Here is a 20,255-nt window from a genome sequence, read left to right as displayed (position 1 = left end):
AAAAATCATGACCACTTAAGAAAAAAAGTTAAGAATTTTAAACAAGCAATTTTCAAAGCATACACCTGTCACCATGCCTAAAAATGGAGAAGGCATTACTCTGACTCTGAAATTTGGTTTCAATTTTTGCATCTGCCATTAAAGCAATGTCTTCTAAATACTAAACTCCTCAAATATAAAATGCCCTTAGGATCCTCCTCTACCAGAAGTTGATAGTGAGTGTGAGTCCTGGAATCAGACAGATTTGAATTTGAATCCCATCTCTCCCATTTACTGGGCCAAGTCACATAACTGCCCTCAGTTCTCTCATCTGCAAAATGACAACAGTGTTACTCTCCTTACAAGATTTCTGCATACAATTAGCACAGTGAGCACACAATAAATTTCCAATTAAGAAAAAAGAAAAGGTAAACCCTTAACTACAAAACTTTCAGAGAAAGACTGGTCACAAACCAAGTACTAATTAGGCTAATTTTACACATAGAGTTGCTAAATCACAATTCAACTAAAAAATCAGTTTAAGACAAAAACTTTTTTTTTTAACAGGAAGAATGCAAACAATTAAATGTATGTTCCAGGCAAGAGAGATATTTAACTTTTTGTGATTTACAACTTATGGGGTAAAATTCTAAATACAGTACATATGAACTTGATAATGCAATTTCAAACTCTTGGTTTGAAGTCTCCATTACTTCATACCAAAGTATGCTGACAAATTACTATGAGCTAAGCCCTAGGTTAAAACCCAGGGTTCAAAGTGACATAGAGCAGTGAGTTATGTATTTTGGTTTATGCCAAGTATTAGACAAATTTTATTAAGCTATCAATTTAAACAAGTTTGGGCTACCATACACTCCACCATTCTGGCCTCTGGGATTAGAACCTATTAGGAATAGATTTCACAAGATGACCTATCAAGAATCCACAGTAAATATTCAAAGATATGCCTAGCATAGATAAGGTACAATGAAGTAGACATAGGAAAGTCAAGTCATAAAGTAAATTTCCTCAATGAGAATTCTTCTATCTTTAGGTCTGCATGTTATCATAACTGTGATTTCTAAGAAAATTCCTCATAATTTCTTTCCAAGTTCAAAATGTTTCTATGAAGAATTTTAAATACGCTATTTTAAATAATTTAAATTGTACCTTTTTGTCTAATACCGAGTGAAACAAACTTTTTAAAAAGTAAGGTTACAGAATTCTTCCTTTTGTTTTAAGAAGCAATTGGCACAATACAAAATTAAATGAGAAAAGGACACAGAAAAACCTTTTTTCTTATTCAGAAAGTTTTAAAGATACATAAAAATCAAATTAAAACATACAATCTTTTTAAAAATAACAGAATTTTAAAAATTCAAACTACAGTCTAGGCTCTGGTTATATCAAGTACCTCTTGTCTCCACTGGAACATTATACAATAAAATGTCAGATTTATAATTACTGTAAGTGTAAATTACAAAACTACAAATGACAATAAAATCAAAGAAACTGCCTTTTATTGCACATGAGATAACATGTTTCAAAACTGCCAGCAGTATCTTTTTTCAAACTCACTTTTCCAACATGATCTAATAAGGAGTCAAGAAAGGTTTATGATATCTTTATAATTATTACAACAAATACTTTATGGAGGGGTATAAATACCTACAAAATTTCTATATCGTTCAGTCAACTTACAGAATTCAGTAAGCACCAAGAAATGCAATGTTTGGAGAAAGATCTGAGTTCCCTAAGATGAAATCCTATTATCACAGCAGCTAAATTTTAGAAAAAAAGACATCAGAAAAATACATCTAAAATTCCCTTTTCTACACTACCTGGAATCATCTGAATCCTAGAGGATGGGGAAGAAAAGAGGAAAGGTGGAGAGAGAGGGAGGCAAGAGGCATAAGAGGGGAGGAATAAGAGAAGGAAAAGGAAGGAGGGCGGAGTGCCAGAATAAGGTCTATGGGACTAATGGTTCACCTCTGAACAAGTTTCCTCCCCTTAGTTTACTCATGTAGAAAAGAAGCGCACCATCACCCATGTCAGTTATTTTCCAAAGGGAGGAGACCACTGGAAGATTTTAAGTGGTACAAAGAAAAAGCATTTTAAACATTCCAAAATCGTTACCTTGTTAATTCTCTTTCAGTCCTTCTAATTATATCAGAAGAGAAAACCTCAGTTTGGTGCTAGTTTACTGCCTCTCTGACGTGTGCTAATCTCCTTTTTAAAAGGTCTCATCAGAAAGACTTGGGCAGACATTTTAGCTAGAATTTAACACGTTATTTTGATTAAGTTTATTTTTACTGTTACCTTCTGTTTACGGCAAATAATTTTTCATTTAGGATGACAAAACTTCCTTTTAAAATAAATTTTGGGTGCCAAAGTATTAACTATTCAATACTTAAAATATTATATGAACAGCATATTAGGAAATGACAAAATCATGATAATGATACAGGAAAGACTAAAGTTTGGAAAATACTGGTTTAGTGAAGTAGTGGTGTAAGCAGTAGTAAGTTATATTCAACTCTAAGCCTCAGTTAACTCATCTGTAACATGGGAATGGCACCACCTATCAAAGAAAAGCTGTGGAAAAGATTACATTAGATAGTTCAGTACAGTGCTGGCACACACTGATCATTCAACAACCATTTCTTCACTTCCCTTTTTAAGGATACTATCAGAAAGCCCTTTTAAAGACCTCCAGAGAGGTTTGGGTGGATGGTGGGGGTCGGGGGTGGGAAGCCAAGCTTCCTGTGTATTACAGACAATACATTTGCTTTGCTTGTGATACTTCCCACCAAGAACCTCCAGGGACCAGGCCTTGCTTTTAACCCTGATAAAACTGTAGTTTACTCTCCCCTAAGACTCATAATTCTAGTTACAAGTGACAGTGAATAAAGTGCCTCAGAACAGTGGTACATATACCTTAAATCACAGATCCCAGAGGGTACCAAAGAAGGCAGGGCCATTTCATAACAGATGTCCAAGCTAAAAGAAGGTATTCCATTTGGGCAAATTGAACAATGCTGTAATGAGAGAGGAAGTCACTAGGTGGTCCATAAACCACCCTGGTCACTTCATCATTTGCTATTGTCCAACTAGAGCCCACAGGTGAGGAAATCTGAGGTGGGGGGGGGGGGGGGGGAGAGTTCCCAGTTCCCTGAGCAGGAATGCTTCCAGAAAAGAACCATCAACTGAGTACTTACTACAGTCCAACCATTGTGTAGTAATAGGCACTTTATTTTACGTATATTGCCTAATTTCTCCAAACATACCTATGAGGTAGTTCTAAGTCAATTCGCCAAATGACCAAATCTCCAATCAGCTAATTCTCTAAATTTACCAAAAATTTGTTTTAACTATTTAGAAGTTTATACCAATTTGTGTGGATGGGTCAGTTTAATTAGCTTTTAAAGATTTCTACCAACTTAGGGATAGGAGCATTTTCAAGAATGCTAAATTTGATTCCACCCCAGGTCTCTACTGCTGCAGCTGAAAAGTCTAGGGCAGAGAAGGGATCTCTGCTGGGGGTAAGATACAGCCTGGGCTGCAAGTGATAGGGAAGAGATGGGGTACAGGAAAAGGAGAAGAAAAAGGAGGAAATAGCAGGGTATCAATTTAGGAGAAAGTGACAACAAATTCTGTATATTCTACCAATTAGTTTCAGTAAAGTGATTTTTGTTGATTTGGATATTGGACAAACTGGACATTTGGTGAACTATTTTCAGTGATGTATATTTTGGTGAACTAGCCTTGCTTGCTGCCTATTTAGTAGGTGATATTAACCTTACTTACAGATAAGGAAATTGAGAAATGTTAAAAACTTTCCTAAAGTAAAACAAACACTCTAGGTTTTTCACACATCATTTCATTCTCCAGAATTCTCTACGCACTGATTTCATGTCTTTTAAGGACAACTATCCTTCCCCTAAAAAAAAACCCAGGTGGAACTCTAAAGATCATGCTCTAACACCTACTTATCACAACATCATAAAAACAGTTCACTGAAATAATTTTTAATTGCCACCCCCACCAAGGCAGTTTGTGTACCATTCTCCAATAACTATTTACACTATCCTTTTCTGCAAAAATTCCAATCTGCTATTCAGAGGCTGAGGCACTGTTGCCAGACTAAATTGGAATAATTTCAAGCAAATGTCAAAATTTAGAGATTGTATTATTCTACTTAGCCTGGACAACCTTATCACTCATGTTTTCAGGTCAAATTTTGCAAAACTGAAATTGTTTGAGCATCCCCACTCCCATCTTTAGGGATTCCAAACTGGTAATCCCTACTCTGTATATTATAACTGTTTCCTTTCCTTTAGATCTTTGTTTCTCTCATTCTGTCTCTCAGTTTCTGTTTTTCTGTCACACACACACACACAGAGGTATACAGTTTTATGGTCAATTATTTTGATCAAAGTGTAGCCTAGTCTCAATAAATGTAAAAACTAAAATACTCCTAAAATCTACAAGATCTGTATTAGACATTAGTGCCTGCTCAAACTATTCGTCTGACAAGCTGGGCTCTTGAGGTATTTATCACATTTATGATGCTAAGTGACATGTCTTATTTCACCTACTGACACATAACACTTGACTTTTCTTAAAACAAAAATTTCAAGTTTCCTTCTATCAATAAGATAGTTCAAGGCTCTCTGAACAACTGAAAACATATTCTGCCCTTTTTGATAAGGAGAAAAAGTCTCTATTCATAAATCTTATGACATGGCCCATATATAAAGCATTTAAAAAATATTAATATCTTTCCTCAAGGGAGGAACAACCTAAGACAAGCACAGTCGCAGGGGGGCCATCAGGTGAGAAATTGGGGATCAACAGAGGTGAGGCTCAGAACCTCACCCCCCGTTTTGAGAGAAATCTTCTGCATCCGTGGATGTTTTATTGCCCTTGTCTAGCTTGGATTAACACTTAGTCTACAGGCACACACCTGATCATCTACATTTGCCCTCTTACACCACTAAACTATGTTTTCTACCTTTATCTTGCATCTACCTACCACTTCAGCATTTTATTAAAAATAATAATAATAATAATAATAAGGGAGAAATGTGGGATTCACATATAAATCAAGTATAAAAATCAAACGAATATTCATATTTGACCTGATTGTTTATAGTTCATAATGTGTGATCAAAACTGAAAGTTTCTGTGATGACTGCCCTTGCACTGTTCACCATGTAAGAACTTATTCACTATGTAAGAATTTGTTCGTTATGCTTTAGAAGATTGGAGACTGACGAGAATTAGGCTTGGGGTGGATTAATGATTGTACATTGAGCACTGAGTCCCCTATACAGAATTTTATTGTTGTTAACAACCATTTGATCAATAAATATGAGAGATGCCCTCTCAAAAAAGAATAGGTAAAAAAAAAATTTGCAACACAAAAATGTAGTATCTAATTATTAAATGCATTTATAAATATGACAATAAAAATATATTAATATCTTTACTTTTACACTACCTGAATATAATCAGAAATTTTACTAACAAAGTTTCCACTCTTGTGAAGTATTTTAAGAACTAAGCTGCTACTTTTAAAAAGCATTAAACAGTTGTTCTGATTCCCATTGGGTTCAAAAATCTCTTTGATGTTAAGATGGGGAAAAGATCTTTTTAGCAAATGTGAATATTGCAAACTGACACTTTGAAGAATGCCACTCTAGCTTAAACCTTTCCAAGCACCTATTTTATATGCCCAATGAAGAGATAAACTTTTTTTTGTCCATTCCAGGCCTCTTTTGCACTTGAATAGTGACTCTTATTATTTTTCATCTTCCATATACACCCAAGGCTACCCTTAATGTTTTAGCAAACAGAATGCAGTTCTTCCTAACCTCTTTTGAAATTAACAAAAGCTATAAATTTAACTCCAGACAGCTTCCCTGATTCAGTTAGATTCAAGGTCATCTCAAGGCTTTTAATTACTAACCAGGATTTGAGAAGGTCTGCAATTGGTATAGTTGAGGGAAAGAGCAGCTGGCTTATTCACTTTCTTATTAAAAACCATTATAAAAAACTAAATCATGGCAAATTGCAAGCTCACTGACCACCAGTGGTAAGCACAAAGAAGCAGAACAAATGATCTTCAAACATTTATGTTTACTCTCATTCAACATAAACTTTAATATAATTTACTAGAAGACTTAATTTTAATTCCAGCAAATATGGTTCATGGTTTAATATACAATTTGCAGACAGACAGACTCTCAAAATGTTTCTATTTCTATTCTGAAACTAGCCCTGTTAAAAATCATGAATGCCTTTCAAATTACAATACGATTTATTTAGGTCTTTTCACTATCAAAAGTGTGTAAGATCAGGATAGAAGTCAGCCACTGAGGAACAAATGCAGATTAGGCAGATTTCTAAAGGAATGCAAGCTTAACTTCTCTTTCCATGTAGTTAATTTCTAATCAAATTCAATTATAAATTTCAGGGCCCATTCAAAACCTTGAAGGTGGTGATAGAGTTGTATTAGCAGACACAGACACACAAATATTCACACATAAAAATACACACCAATCCATCCTCCCAAGATTTTTAGAGGCAACCAGAGAAGGGTCCAAATGTGTCTTTGCCACTTACTCCCTCATAATCTTTAAGAGAAAGAAGGCAGCCTCAGAAGGGTACCTAAGCAGTGCTCCGACCAGGCTGCTACTACTGGGGTGAGGGTGAAAGGCAATGTGCCTGGTGCCAGAAATCTAAAAGACTTAGGAGACAAAGGCATTGGGAATGACTTTATCTCTCAAAACATTGAGAACATGAAGGGGGGACTCTAGTAAACATAATGTTCCTCATGTAATTGTAGATTAATGATACCAAAATAAAAAAAATTTTGAGAACAAATAGCCTACCACAGTGTCTCAATTCTATCTCAAGAACCAGCATTAAAAAAAAAAAATACTGCTGACAGCCCTGTTAATATACAAGATATCTCAGTGTAAATTAAATTGGTTGTTGGCAAAGGTACATTGAGATAGATACACACCTTTAAAAATCTATCCTCGCAAAATAAGCTAAAGTAAAAGAAAACACAAGATGGACTGGGCAGTATTATTATAACAGTGGGAAACTAAAAACAATCAAAATGTCCAACAATGAAAAACAATGGGCTGTCATAGCTATTAAAAGTTTTAAGTAAGTTCATGGTGAGTAAAGTCTAACATAAAAACTTTCTAATTTTTAATTAATGATGTTATATACTTACCCATATAATATTGTAATCAACCATACTTTAATAAACTAATGGTATATATTTTATGTTCACAACAAGCAAAAAACAAGGATTTGAAGAAAATGTAAGAGAATGGTGATGAAAGTTACTCGGAGGTAAAATTTTAATTTTACCTTCATTTTCCATATTTTCTACAGCACTCATACATTTTTTATTTTAAAAACATTAGAAGTCTAAGCAACTCACACCTAAGGACCTAAGGGCCACAGGCAATTCAAGTGCTGAGCTCGGAGATCCCACCATTTAAAATTTAAATACAAGATACTAAATCCCAACCTGCTTTTATATATATGTAAGCACTTCCAACTGCGTTCCCCAGGATGTGTCTCTTAAACAATGCTTTAAAGTTGCTTTCCAAACAAGGCACTGGAAACATGGGATATTCTCCAGCTAGTGACCATATTTATGCTCCTTATAAGTATTTCACACACTTTGTACTAACCAATGCTCAGTAATTGGGTTTTTTTGCTAATAGTCACACTATATGAAAAGCAAATTTACTTTAAAATATTTTGAAAAGCCTCAAAGCAAACAGATAGTAAACTTTATCTTCAAATGCCAAATACAGTTCTTCATTACAGTAGTACTTTAAGTAACTGCTTGCCATCAGTTAGCTCGGGATTCTAGCCAGCTAGATCTGACAGATTTGATCTGTCAGCAAGGGAATATTTTTTTGTAGGAAAGCAATTGTAATTTCTCACATTAGGTGATTGATTGAGTTCTCTCCTCTAAAAGGCCGATTGGTTTCCTGGTGCCAGTAAAATGATTGATGAATATTTCAATTGCAGCTCCCTAGCTCACCCCCCATTCCGCCCCTCCCCCATGCACTGCTGTCCCTTTCCTGCTGGGTTCCCTTTTACAGATGAACTGCATTTAAGGTGGGTACCCAATTTTCCTTAACGAATTTACCTTCTCAAATGCAGTGCTTTTAATCTTAAAAAGATAGGACTCTTCTCAATGCTAAGTGAGTTTTGCAGATAAAAACCCCCTAACAAGATCTGGGAGAAAATTCTGAAATTAACTATAGTGAATGAAACTGTACTTACAAAAGAGAAAGTGTGCATGGAGGGGTTTTAAATAGGAAAAGAAGTGATCATGTTAAAAAGAAAATAAACCTCTACTATCTAATTTCAAGTTTACATTATGAATTATAACATCAAACTGTAAACATTTCTATAAATGTTTCAGAGAATAGAATTTTAAATGTAAATCATGTGATCCGACAGACTTTAAAGCAGCCAGGTGTCCTAAAATCCAAACGGGGAAGCAGTACTGTAAGTGTAAATGTTGTTTGAGGGATGACTGAACAGTATCTCAAATCAAAATCATCCCAGAGAATTTGGGCTGAGTACCATAGCTATTTGCTTTAGGCAGGGCTTTCTTTCCTAAATTGCAATTTTCTGATTTACCCAATTCCATCAGAAAGCTGGAAAATCCCTACAAGAATTATTTAATTTTGATTTTCATTTTATAGGCCCATAAAGGCATGCCTTTGTAACAGCTAGAATCAGAATCCAAGCAAAACCCAGGTCCACCAGCTACTTCCTAGGCCTCACATCTCCTCAAATAATGTGGTTGGCCTCCTTTCTCAAGTCCTTTCCTAATCAAACTACATTGCTATCATAATCTGTTAATCCACATTGCCACATCTTTCTCATTCTCTCTCCCTTTGCTAGGAAACTACTTTTACAAGCCTTGGACAACTGGATCTTATATTTCCATTTTCAAAGGATCACATCAACCTTCTTAGATTGGTTCTCCTCTCTTTCATACAGCCAGCTTTTGTGTGGCAGAAATAAAAAGGTACAAGGGACAAAGGCCATCTTTTCCTAAACTGCATTCCCCAAAGCAGTCAAGCAAACAGCCAGGAGTTTATTGGCCATCCCATCTTAATCTGGTGAATCTAGTCACTTCAGCTACAAGGAGAGTCAAACTTCCAAACAGAAACTACATTATGGTGCCAGGGCCCAGCAAAACTTGGATTTAGCTTCAACACACTGCTTTATTTAGACAATGACCCCAGTTCTCTCAAGTGACTGAAAAGCATATTCCCTTATATTTTGTAGACATTCTCTGACTACCAGCAAAGGACTCAGATTCAAATGACTCTCATAAGCAATAATCAGATTCCTGACCTGATCATTCTTTCATTCATTCAACATTCATGAAACACCAATTCCTTGGGCTTAGAATGGGACTATACCGATTCAAGAAAGGTATCCCTGCTTTGAATAACTTAAAATTCCTTCTTTCCTTAGCACCCCCTTAGGTTCATCAAGAATTGCCCCTGATTCTGCAAAGTTTGGTCAACTGTTTTCTGGTTGGCTTATTAAAGCCAATGTAAGAAAGAAAAAAGTTACTTGCAATTCTAAGAGTGGATCTTTGTGACTCTCTTATCTATAGGGAGTTGAGTTCTGGTCCTCTTCAACAACTATAAATGACCTGAATTCACAACTGTCTGCTTTGGGGCAGACATTATGCTTGGCACTATATAGACCTTGTCACTAATCCTAATAATCCTACAGTCAATTTCACAAATGTTATAGTGTTGGGGGAGGAGGTGGGGGAGGAGAGATTAAATCTAGAAAAACAAATTATTAATGTTGTTAGAAACTATGAAATCTGGAGCTTAAACTCTGCAGGCTTCACTTTCCACATATGAAAATGGAGGTAATAGTAGAACACCCACCTCAAACGGTTATGAGAATAAAGTGAGTTAATGTATGCAAGATGCTTAGAATACTATATAATAAACTCTATATAAATGTTAGCTATTATTATTAAATGAGAACACCAAAGTTTAGAGAAGTCAAGTGACAAAGTCACAGAGCTGTGATCTTTGTTCTGCCACACCCCAGAATCCCTACTCTTTCCCTCTCACACCATCTAACCAAAATTCTTCCTCCCTGGCTAAGACTACCACAGCCACTTCCAAAAAACAAAGCCCTCTAAATAGATACCAGTGGGGGGTTCCCTCCAGGTGGTTTATTATCCTGCTAAAAGGGCATTTTGGAGGAAGGACTGTAAGGCTACAGAGGAAGTCTCTGACAAGTTAATTTCCAATGTACAGCAAGAACAGGGAAGAGAAAAACAAATCTGCCTGTTACTAAGTTTAGTAATAAAAATGATTTAACTCAATTCATCATTTAACTCAAATGAATTTAAAATTTCATTTGAAACTTGAAATAAAATCTAAGCATTAAAATGAAAAAGGAAAGGCTTGTATCTTCTTATGCCTAAGATGCAACCCCCACAGAACACAAAAATGCTTTAAGAGGTACATTACATGAAATTCCAAGAATATCAAGCTCTCAGGAAGGAAGCCCAAATATCTATCTCACTGATCTTTCATCACCCAAGAAGCTTCATCTTAAATTCTGATCCAGTTACTCCTTTTTATTATTCACATTAAATAATACTTCTGACAGCAAGGTCACTACAAAATGAGTTATATCTATCAACTACCCTAAGGAGAAAATTTCTAACTCTTTAACAACACAGTAATTGACCTACACTAAAATGTAACTCACTCTAGGAAAGGGTATTATTCTTAAGAGCAGAAGAGGAGATGCTACTCCCATACAGACTTTGTTACCACTTCCCTCAGTGAAAACCAGGTTAAAAGACAAAGTAATCTAAAAACGACATTGCCAATATCACAACTTTAGAAGACTCAGTGAAGGCCACACATGTCTATCCAAACAATTCTTGCTGGAGGCTTTAAAAAGATGCCTCTTACAAGTACTTCATTATTTTTAGAACAATGACTCTTATTAAGAAAGTATTTTTCTGCTGTCCCATTTATTTCCACAGTTATAAATCTACCTTTGGTGAGTAAACAGGTTCTATTGGAAAATCTCTGCCACAAGATAATTAACAGTTAAGCAACAGGTTTCATGTAGCAGATAACAGAAGTCTTATCAGAGAAATCTGTGAGGGTGACCTATGACACACTTCATTTAGACTTAAGCAAAGAAAACCTAAAATAATAAAAACTCATTTTTAATCATTTTCCCCTCCATAACCTCTTTACAAGGTTTAAAAAAAAAAAAAGGAAAGAAAAACCCAAAGCAATTAAGTGATAATAATAGTATCTGGCAGTCACCATTTTCTTACACACCAAGTTGGTTTCTTTGGTCTGAGTGGTCTTAGGACCACTTCTACACTCTTAAAAATTACTGAAGACCCAAAAGAGCTAATGTTTATGTGAGTTATACCTACTGATTTTTACCACCCTAGAAAATAAAACTATGAAATTAAAAAAAAAGTATTCATTTAAAAGTAACAATAAATCCATTACATATTAATATAAATAACATCTTTATGAAAAATAACTGTTTTCCAACAAAATAAAAGAAGTTGGTGAAAAGAGTGGCACTGTATTATAATCTGGCAGTTAGATCCCCCCATGCGCTTCCACATTCAGTATGTCATCATGTATTGTTTTGAAGTACAGGCAAAACATCTGGTCTCACTGATTTATAATTGGAAAAGGAAGAAGTATTTGCTCATTAAAGTAGTTATAGATAATTTTCTTTGATAATACACCAAAACTCAGAGTGAGTGCTTTCAAAGTTTAGTTCGGTGTGAAATCTAAACCACATCAATGAATTTTATGTATTCTGTTACATTAAAACCACTGGTCCACCCGACATTTTGAACTGATCTTTTACCTACGCAGGATTTTGTAAGATGTACATACATCAGTGATTTGGAAAGTGCTCCCCTGAAACATCATCTTCAAAATGTTGACACATTTCATTACAGATTATAAAAAATCCTATTTGTTAATAACATCATCATTGAGCTCATCAGAAAAGGCTCTAAGTATTGGGAGGTTCAAAGTGGCAGGTACAAGTTTTCCAAAATTCTAATTGTTGCTTGAAAGCTCAAATTTTACTCACCAGCCACAAATACTGTCCTTGGAGTAACAAGCTAGCTTCTCATTTTCCAAAAAATGGCCTTCAAATACCCAAGTCTGAATAAACCACAGGTTGTTGATTGTTGTTCTTTCAAGCAAAAATGGTGTTTCATGAAAAAAAGCAGTTACTACTTCAGTTCACAACCTAATTGCACAAGCACTTTTCTTGAAAACAACTATTTTGTTTTGCTATGTAGCAGAAATGCTGTATACTTGCCTACTTGCCATTTCCTCACATAGAACATCAAAAAACGTGCACCCAAGGATCAAGATTTAATAAAATTAGTAATTTTTACTACTTCACCTGGAACATTCTTAAGTGAAATGACTTTTTAAAAAAAATACAAGTGCACAGATGTGAAAATACAATGAATGTACTACTACAGTTTGGTGCCTTGATTTCTACTAAGGTGCCAACAGTTTCTACCTACCATTGTTTTTCCAACATCAGTGTAAATGTCAACATGATGAAAAAAGCAAATAATGTCAGTATTATTATAAAAATAGTTTTGACTTCAAGAACCTCCTGAAAGAGTCCTAGGGACCCCCAGTGGTTTATGGACAATACTTTAAAAACCACTGTTTAGATAATACAGTAACAAATTTAAGAACCCACTAAGTGGGAAGAGATTAAATCTGAAACAATCCAGTAATGATGAATGACAGAAAATAATATAATCCAACTGAATACTATTCATTAATCATTTACCAATTTTAAAAAGAAATGAGGGAGAATAAAAACTGTACAAGGCTTAAACACAGTGTCATGTCCTATTTTTTTTTCAGAGAAAAACTAAATTGCATAAATTAGAGTGAATTGTGATAAAAAGAATTGCATCTGATCCAGTAGCGCACAATGAATAAACAAAAATAGTCAAGACTGAATTTTTAATCCTTCCAAGGTAACAAAGCTTCAGGATTGAAATGAATGTCATGAATTAAAATTAATTTTTAAAAGGAAAACTAGGTATATATGAAGGTAGTTTCTGTCACTGATTCAGTCCGTCCTTCATTTTGGCACAGATTTGTTACTTAAATGTTTCCTGAGTCTTGAACTATGCAATTATACCTCTGTTTCCTACACAAAGGGAAGTACTGCAGGAAGTTTAAAAATCTGTTTTTATCAATTATGTCCTTTTCAATTAATGTTTTCAGAGGTAAAAACTAACAGAAATTCTGACAATACAATGATGGAGTGGAAGAACAATCAGAACCCACTCATAGACCTCTGAAATGCTTTTACAGACAGATTTAAAATTCCATGATACCGTAAAATATAAGAAGTTGTAAATAAAAGGCTGAGGCCATCTACTTCCACATGAGACATTTAGTTGTGCATTTTTCTCTAAAAATTATATCTTAAAATGATTTATAAATTGTTTCCAAATTGTTTCCAATGAAATGAGTTGTTCAAGTAAATATCTATGTTTGATACATCTTTTGCTAATACCACTACATTTTCAATGTACTAAATAAAGCTCATTACACAATTCCTTCTACCATTATTATCAAAAATCTTTTTATAATTTCTCACTTTGACAAAGTCACTATTCTGGTCCAAACCACCCACAGAGTACATGTTCAAATCAAATGCCCGTATTTGTTTCCGGAATACATCTGCCTAGAGAATTGATTTCGGAAACACTACACTTGCCAGCTGACTTATCAACCCTGCCCATAGAAATGACACCAACCTAAAGGGAAGAATCCATCCAGAAAATAGAAAAATATGCTACTACTGCCATCTGTGGTTTATGCTTGGATAGCTTCTGCGGAGTAAACAAACTGAAGGATGTACAGTTTGCAATTAGGATCCAAAGACCTCATCATTTGCAGGTACATTTTATAGTTAACTTTTAATATAACAAACTGTAGAGTTTACTTAGTACATAAGATGAATTTGTGAGTCTTTCCTTAAAGGAAAATTTTTCCATTTCATAAAGGCTAACAACTTTTGTTTTCTCCTACACACACTCCACAAGAAATTCAAAACACTTGAATGCCTCCTCTGAATTTATAAGTAGGATAATTTCTCTTTTGAAATAGTGACTGTCAGTATTAAAACATCCCCAAAATGTTTAAAATACTAAATGTATTTTTAAGGAAATCCACGAATTTCCTACTTAGATATCAGAGTGTGATCAGTTTGCTCTATTCAAGATAAATTTTGAAGGTTCGGTTATCTACTATTTTTTTGCAAATGAAGCTTCTAAGTAAGCTATTTTCACAACTTATTTTCTCTCAGTTGGCTTTCTCAAATGACCACCACTGTAGCTTAGGGATCAAAAGATTTGGTGCAGCTGGGGGTGGGGAAAAAAGCAATTCAGCTCCCCAGCAGCCAGCTGAGGAAATCCCGGTTCACTCCCCAACAAAATCACTGTTAATTTGAATTACCGGGTTATATAGTAAAGTCTTATTTAAATAAGTCGTAACCAGTGAAAAAATCTGTTTTCTTGAGAACCTGTTCTAGGCAGGCTGTTGTTTTACAGCAGGTAATAAGGGAAGAACGAAATAAAGTAGGAAATATTTTATTCCTTCAAAAAACTTCTCTATAGTTATTTCTAAACCACACTGAAAAGCGGGTTAGACATCTCACTATGGTCTTCTAGTTTTCTACTACCTACGGTCTAACAGCCTTCTCTTGTTCATACAGAAAAGCCATATTAGAAAATAATCAACAAACAGAAGACTGGGCTTGAGTCTAGAAATACTGTATATCAATGTTATTTCCAGAGGCTTTTTTTTTTTATTTACGATTAAGCTCAGAGGAATCTGAAACTTCACCTCTAACAGGGACTCGACACCCAAAATTACCTACTCAGTACTTCTTAGGAACTTTTAGCAATTCTGGTATTTCTGAACCCTCATTTTCAATCAAAGATGTCCATAACCCTTAAGAAATTAACTGAACCAGGAAAAAGCTGACCTTAAGAATACAGAAGTTTGAAAGAAAATATTTTATTTTAAAACTTGTTCGTTTTGGCAATACTTTTCAAAATATTATAAAACATTGGGTATATTAGATCACGACTTATGTGGGCAAATTCAACAGCTACCTTCTGTTTAAATTGTTTGAAGGACACTTATTCTTTGCTGAAATGCAAGCTTTGTTTATATGTTGATTCAGAACTTTAATTTTTCTGACTATGACCATTTTTCACAAATAAGACAACTGTTTCACACAAAATGAGGCATTTTTATTGTCCTACCTTAATAGATTTGAACAGTGTAAAATTTACTCTAAAAAGGCATCTTCCTAAATTTAACTTTCAACCTGAATATAAACATGGCAAAAACACTTAAAACATGGCAAAAATGCTTAAAGTGTCATTTAACTTAGCTACAACACGAAAATAAACATAAAAAACAAAAATTAGGACAAGGCCCCCAAGATCTTCATTGAAAATGAAGTCTCCCAAAGTGTAGGAACTATCCTGGCTTTTAAAATTCTGAAGCCAGAAGTTGCATTCTGAATGCAAGTTATTAATGAACCAATTTACTCAACATAAACCAATAAATATCTACCTATTTATAAAAACGAAGTGATGGTATCTGAATATGGGATGAAACTTATACAGTTTCAAGCCCCAAAACATGCAAGCATCATTAGCAATTTAAAGCCAACTTATACAAACCACCACTGGAAGTGGTATAAGAAACTTCCTTTACCAATATCAAAGTAGCAGTTGGATTTATACCCTCCATCCCTCCAGTGACCTAAAATTAGGTATTTCCATCTAAAGTTTATTTTCTACCTTACCCACAACCCCAGGAAAAAGGAAAAAAAAAAAGAGAATCCAAGAATTTAAGAATAAAATATGGAAATGCATGATTTGGGTATATTTTGGGACATGTACCTTTTTTTTTAATCTCCCCATTTTACTCCTTTTCATATGCAACACGTGCATACACACACACCTTTTTGCTAAAGAATTCAGAATGACTTACAGATTAGAAAGCCCATCATCATGACCATATCTAGAGTACACAGAACAGAAATGCTTAGAAACAATTTGGTGAATGGTAAATCTTAGATTGGAAATGAGGTCATCTCACACCTCAGCTGCTCAAAATCTCCAGTATATCTGTTCATTATTACCTTTCAGTGTTCTTTGGAGGTCACAGAACCTACTAAAAAATACCTGTGTGCTGTTTGTATTAAAGAACAAGGGTGCAATAGTATGCATTTTTAATGGAAATGGAAAACTCTGAGGGGAATCAACTTTTAAAGTCACAGACCTCCAAGATAAATTGTCATGGGAAAATACCAAATTTATTTTCAGGGATAAAGATTTGGAAAGCATGGGTATAGACAGAAAAAGGCATCATATTATTTAGTGAACTTCTCCCCGTTTCCTCTAAAGTGTAATCACATAAAACACTTTAAATTATTGATAATGGCTTATAATCTTCCTTTGCTTGAAATTAACGTCTATTCCATCGTACTCTTCAAATAAAATGAACAAATGCAATATTCAGCATATACTTCCTCAAACCATTAATCTTCCTTTGAAACTGCAAAAGGGAGCAGTCGTCTATAATATATAATATATATATATAATAATATATAATATAGTCATCTATAAACTAAAAGAGTTCTTGTTTGTTATGAAAACCTACAAGAAACAACTGAAAATACCCAGCGTGGTCAGCACAGGGAATTCCTGGAAGGGTGATGGTGCATCAAAAGGCTAGCAACTCTGTTCCAACAGAATACTACAAACCGCTTAAAGGACTGTAAACTCAGCATCAACGGCGTTTCCGGTAGGAACACATTTCTAAAATTCCACCTCCAGTTTACTTCTTCATGACACAAACCAAAAGAACTCCTATCTGGATAGCTAGCTATTGCAAATATTTCATACAAAATGGTAATCAGTTGCTAGGATAAAAGGCCAGAATTCATTTTCTCTGCTTAGAACTTAAACAGTTTAACTTTCAGAGAATAATATTAATTAGGAGGTATGAAAGAAAAAAAACTGTCCTCACCATTCCAAAGGTAAACTTTAAAAAAATTATTCCGTGAACATGTTGAGCTAATGAACATAAACTGTAAAACAGTACACAATACTCATTTTTAGTGACAAAACACCCCACATTTCATGTCTTTTTTTAAGCCCATCAAATTGCCAAAAGTCCCACTACATTTACAACAAAAAGTATTTGCAGTAGTAAATTGGAATGAGGTAAAATATTAAAACTACCTAAGCCTAAATGGATTGCTCAATAACATTCTTTCAAATGGTCCTGACCCATTGAGGAAATGAGACTATGAATGGGAAATTTGATTAAGTTAAAATTACCATTGAGTTCTTTAAAATGTACTAATGAATAATTAACAGCAAATGCAGTTCCTAGGCTTCCCTTACAACATCCCCAAGTAGAACTGAAAGGAATGTCTGCAGCAAAAATCCATAACCAATGTGTTATGCACAGGTGGGTACCCGAAGTAAACACACATAGAAAGCATAATGAAAATACACACCCTAAGATGGGCTTTAACACACATCTGAGATTAAGTAAAAAAAATCAGCATGGTGAATTTTAGATCAGCGTTTACAACACTCATACATTAATAACGAAACCAAATCTCCTAAAAAGCTTAAAAAGTCAAACATTAAATAAATCTTTTGTTCCTATGATACTGTCTCCTTTTACCTTAACTGGATTCCAGCCTCCTCCTTTGTGACATAGGATTTTATTGATCTCAAACATGTTCACTTTCAGAAATTAGTCTCCAAAGACATCCCACGGGACTGCCAGCCACCTAGATACCACACATCCCATACATCTTAAAAAAGGACAAGAGCTTTTAAAACATATCACTATTTGGCCAGCACCACGTGAAGTTAACCAAGCTCTCTTCCTAACAGACTTTTCCCTCAACTGGTAAAAATACCAGATCTACGGAATTGGCAATAAATGTTTGATAAGTTAATAAATGTATGAAGGCGCAAATCCACCCCAAATCAAGGTTTCTCCCCTTCTCCAGCTCCTCGTTCATTCAACAATTGAGCGCCTCAAAGACCTGTTTTCAGGTTACTTTCCTCACACCTGCCAGGTCACTGTCCTGATTGAGAAACTTCTTGCTGAAGCAATTAATTTTTAGTGCCTCCTAACTGTCCCGAGTGTTTGCATTCAACTTGAAATCTGTTACTTGTTAGACACTGTTCGGTCCTAGATCTTTCAGGGAATTGCGAGTTTATGGCGCAGAGAGGGGAGGAGGCACGATCTCCAAAGGCCTGCCCTTTATTCGGAAACGAGATGTGAAAGGTGGAAGGCAGGGCAAATAAATAAATAAATCGGGTTTGCAGCCGGAGCGTTTGCCGGCCTGTATGAGCACCCTTTGTAATGCAGGCCTCCCGGGGCTATAGCCTGCGCTAATTGCTCCAGGGCGCTTTCCAAGTTCAAAAGTTCACCTTTTACGACCTCACAAAAGCTCCTTACACGTTACCAATAAAAACATTCCGCGGCAAACACCGAGGGGGAAAATATCAAACAGATACAAATAAAACCCCCCGCAGGGGGAGGAGCCCGGGGAAGGAGGGCGAGTCAGCCCCGGAGCCAGCCCGGAGGAACCTGAGGACTTGGCCCGGAGGTGGGGGCAGGGGAAGAGCGGTAGGAAGGGCCAGGCCAGGCCAGGTAAGGAATTCTCAGGGCCTGGGGTCCGGGATCGCGAAAGCGAAAAGAACCGAGGTGGGGCAAGCGCGGACCGGGACCGGCCGGTAGGGGGGAACAGGCAGGTGTCCCTAGCGCCGGATCGGACCGGAGGTGTGAGCCAGAAGAAAGTCGTCGCCCAAGGGGGGCTGAGCGGGGGCGGAAGCAGGCAGGGGAGCGTGGGGAACGAGCAGAGAGGCTCCGGGTGTGGGGAGGGCACCAAGAGGTCCGCCAACGACACGCCGAGCGGGCAGCTCGCCCACTGGGTCGGCACAGAGGCGGAGGCTCGCAGTAGAACGGGGGTAGCCCGGGAAGCGCAGGACTGCAGACGCGAAGGCAAGGGGCTCCGTAAAGGTGAGGGGCAGGGGGAACCCAGGGGACGAGGGTGTGGCATCCGCAGGGTGAGGAGGCAGCTCCGCGGGGGGGACGGACGACCCGCGTGGGGAGCGCAGAGAGGCCCGGGGAGGAGAAGGACCCGGCGCTGAAGGGACCCTTCGGAGGAGAATCCTCCGCGGAGGAGACCCCGGGGGTGAAGAAGGGCGCTTCTGAGCAGAGGGGACCCGAGGGGGTCGCGAGGCTGAGGCTGGTGGAGAATCCGCGCCGAGGGGATGGGGAAAGTTGGGGGGAGGCTAGACGCTAAGAAGACGGGGGGAGGGAGAGGGGTTCCGCTGAGGGGAAGGGGGAAGGGAGGCCTGCGGGGAGGGTTCAGAGGAGAGGGGAAATGAAGGTCGTGGGGTGGGAACCGGCAGGAGGATCCGCGCTGAGGGGAACCGGGAAGGAGGGGGAGGGGAGGGAGGGTCCGCGCTGCGGGGACCGGGGTGAAGGTCCACGCTGAGGGAACCCGGGGCCGCCGCGGCTTCCCCGAGCGCGAGTCGGCTGAGAGGAGAGGGCTCCCGGGGTACGGGCACAGGGGCTAGCTCCTCCTGGGCCGGGGCTCCGCGTGCCCCTTACCCACCGTTGCGCGGCGGCGGAGGGAGCGCGGCGGGCGGCTCCAGGAACCCCGCCGAGCCCCCGCCGCCTCCCCCTCCGCTAGGCGGTCGTTCGTCCCGCTCCATGCGGTGGTGCTCAGGGCCCGCGCTCGGCTCGCTGCTCCGCCATGACCGACGCCCTCGTTGTCGTCGTCGTCGTCCGCCTAGGGGGAGGAGGCTGTCAGGGGCCGGCGGGCTCCTGGCCGCGGCGCTCACTGGGCCCCGGGCCGCCCGGCTCCGCGCCCCTCCGCGCCGCGCCCCCTCAGCACTGGCCAGCTCCCTCCCCCGACGTCACGCGCCTCTGCCTCGCACGGCCCTGCGGGGCACGCTGGGAACTGAAGTCCGCCGCGCGAGGCGGGCCACGCGGCACCCCGCCGATTGAAGGGATGGAAAAAAGGATAAACAGCCCTGAGAAGGGAAAGCCAAAGCCTGCCAATATCGCAAACCCTCATAA

General features: G+C 37.8%; 1 protein-coding gene across 1 annotated transcript in view; it reads right to left on the bottom strand.

The window, feature by feature from the left end:
• NR6A1 (nuclear receptor subfamily 6 group A member 1) overlaps positions 1–20,255 on the bottom strand; it is a 249,019-nt gene extending 228,764 nt beyond the window's left edge. The window contains exon 1 of the mRNA XM_037008179.2: positions 19,789–20,255. Within this exon, the coding sequence (XP_036864074.1) occupies positions 19,789–19,888 (100 nt within the window). The 5' untranslated portion in view covers positions 19,889–20,255. The remainder of the gene's footprint in view (positions 1–19,788) is intronic.

This window comes from Manis javanica, chromosome 2, assembly GCF_040802235.1.
Source record: "Manis javanica isolate MJ-LG chromosome 2, MJ_LKY, whole genome shotgun sequence".
NCBI classification, from domain to species: domain Eukaryota; kingdom Metazoa; phylum Chordata; class Mammalia; order Pholidota; family Manidae; genus Manis; species Manis javanica.
This window is presented reverse-complemented; position numbering and strand designations above follow the sequence as displayed.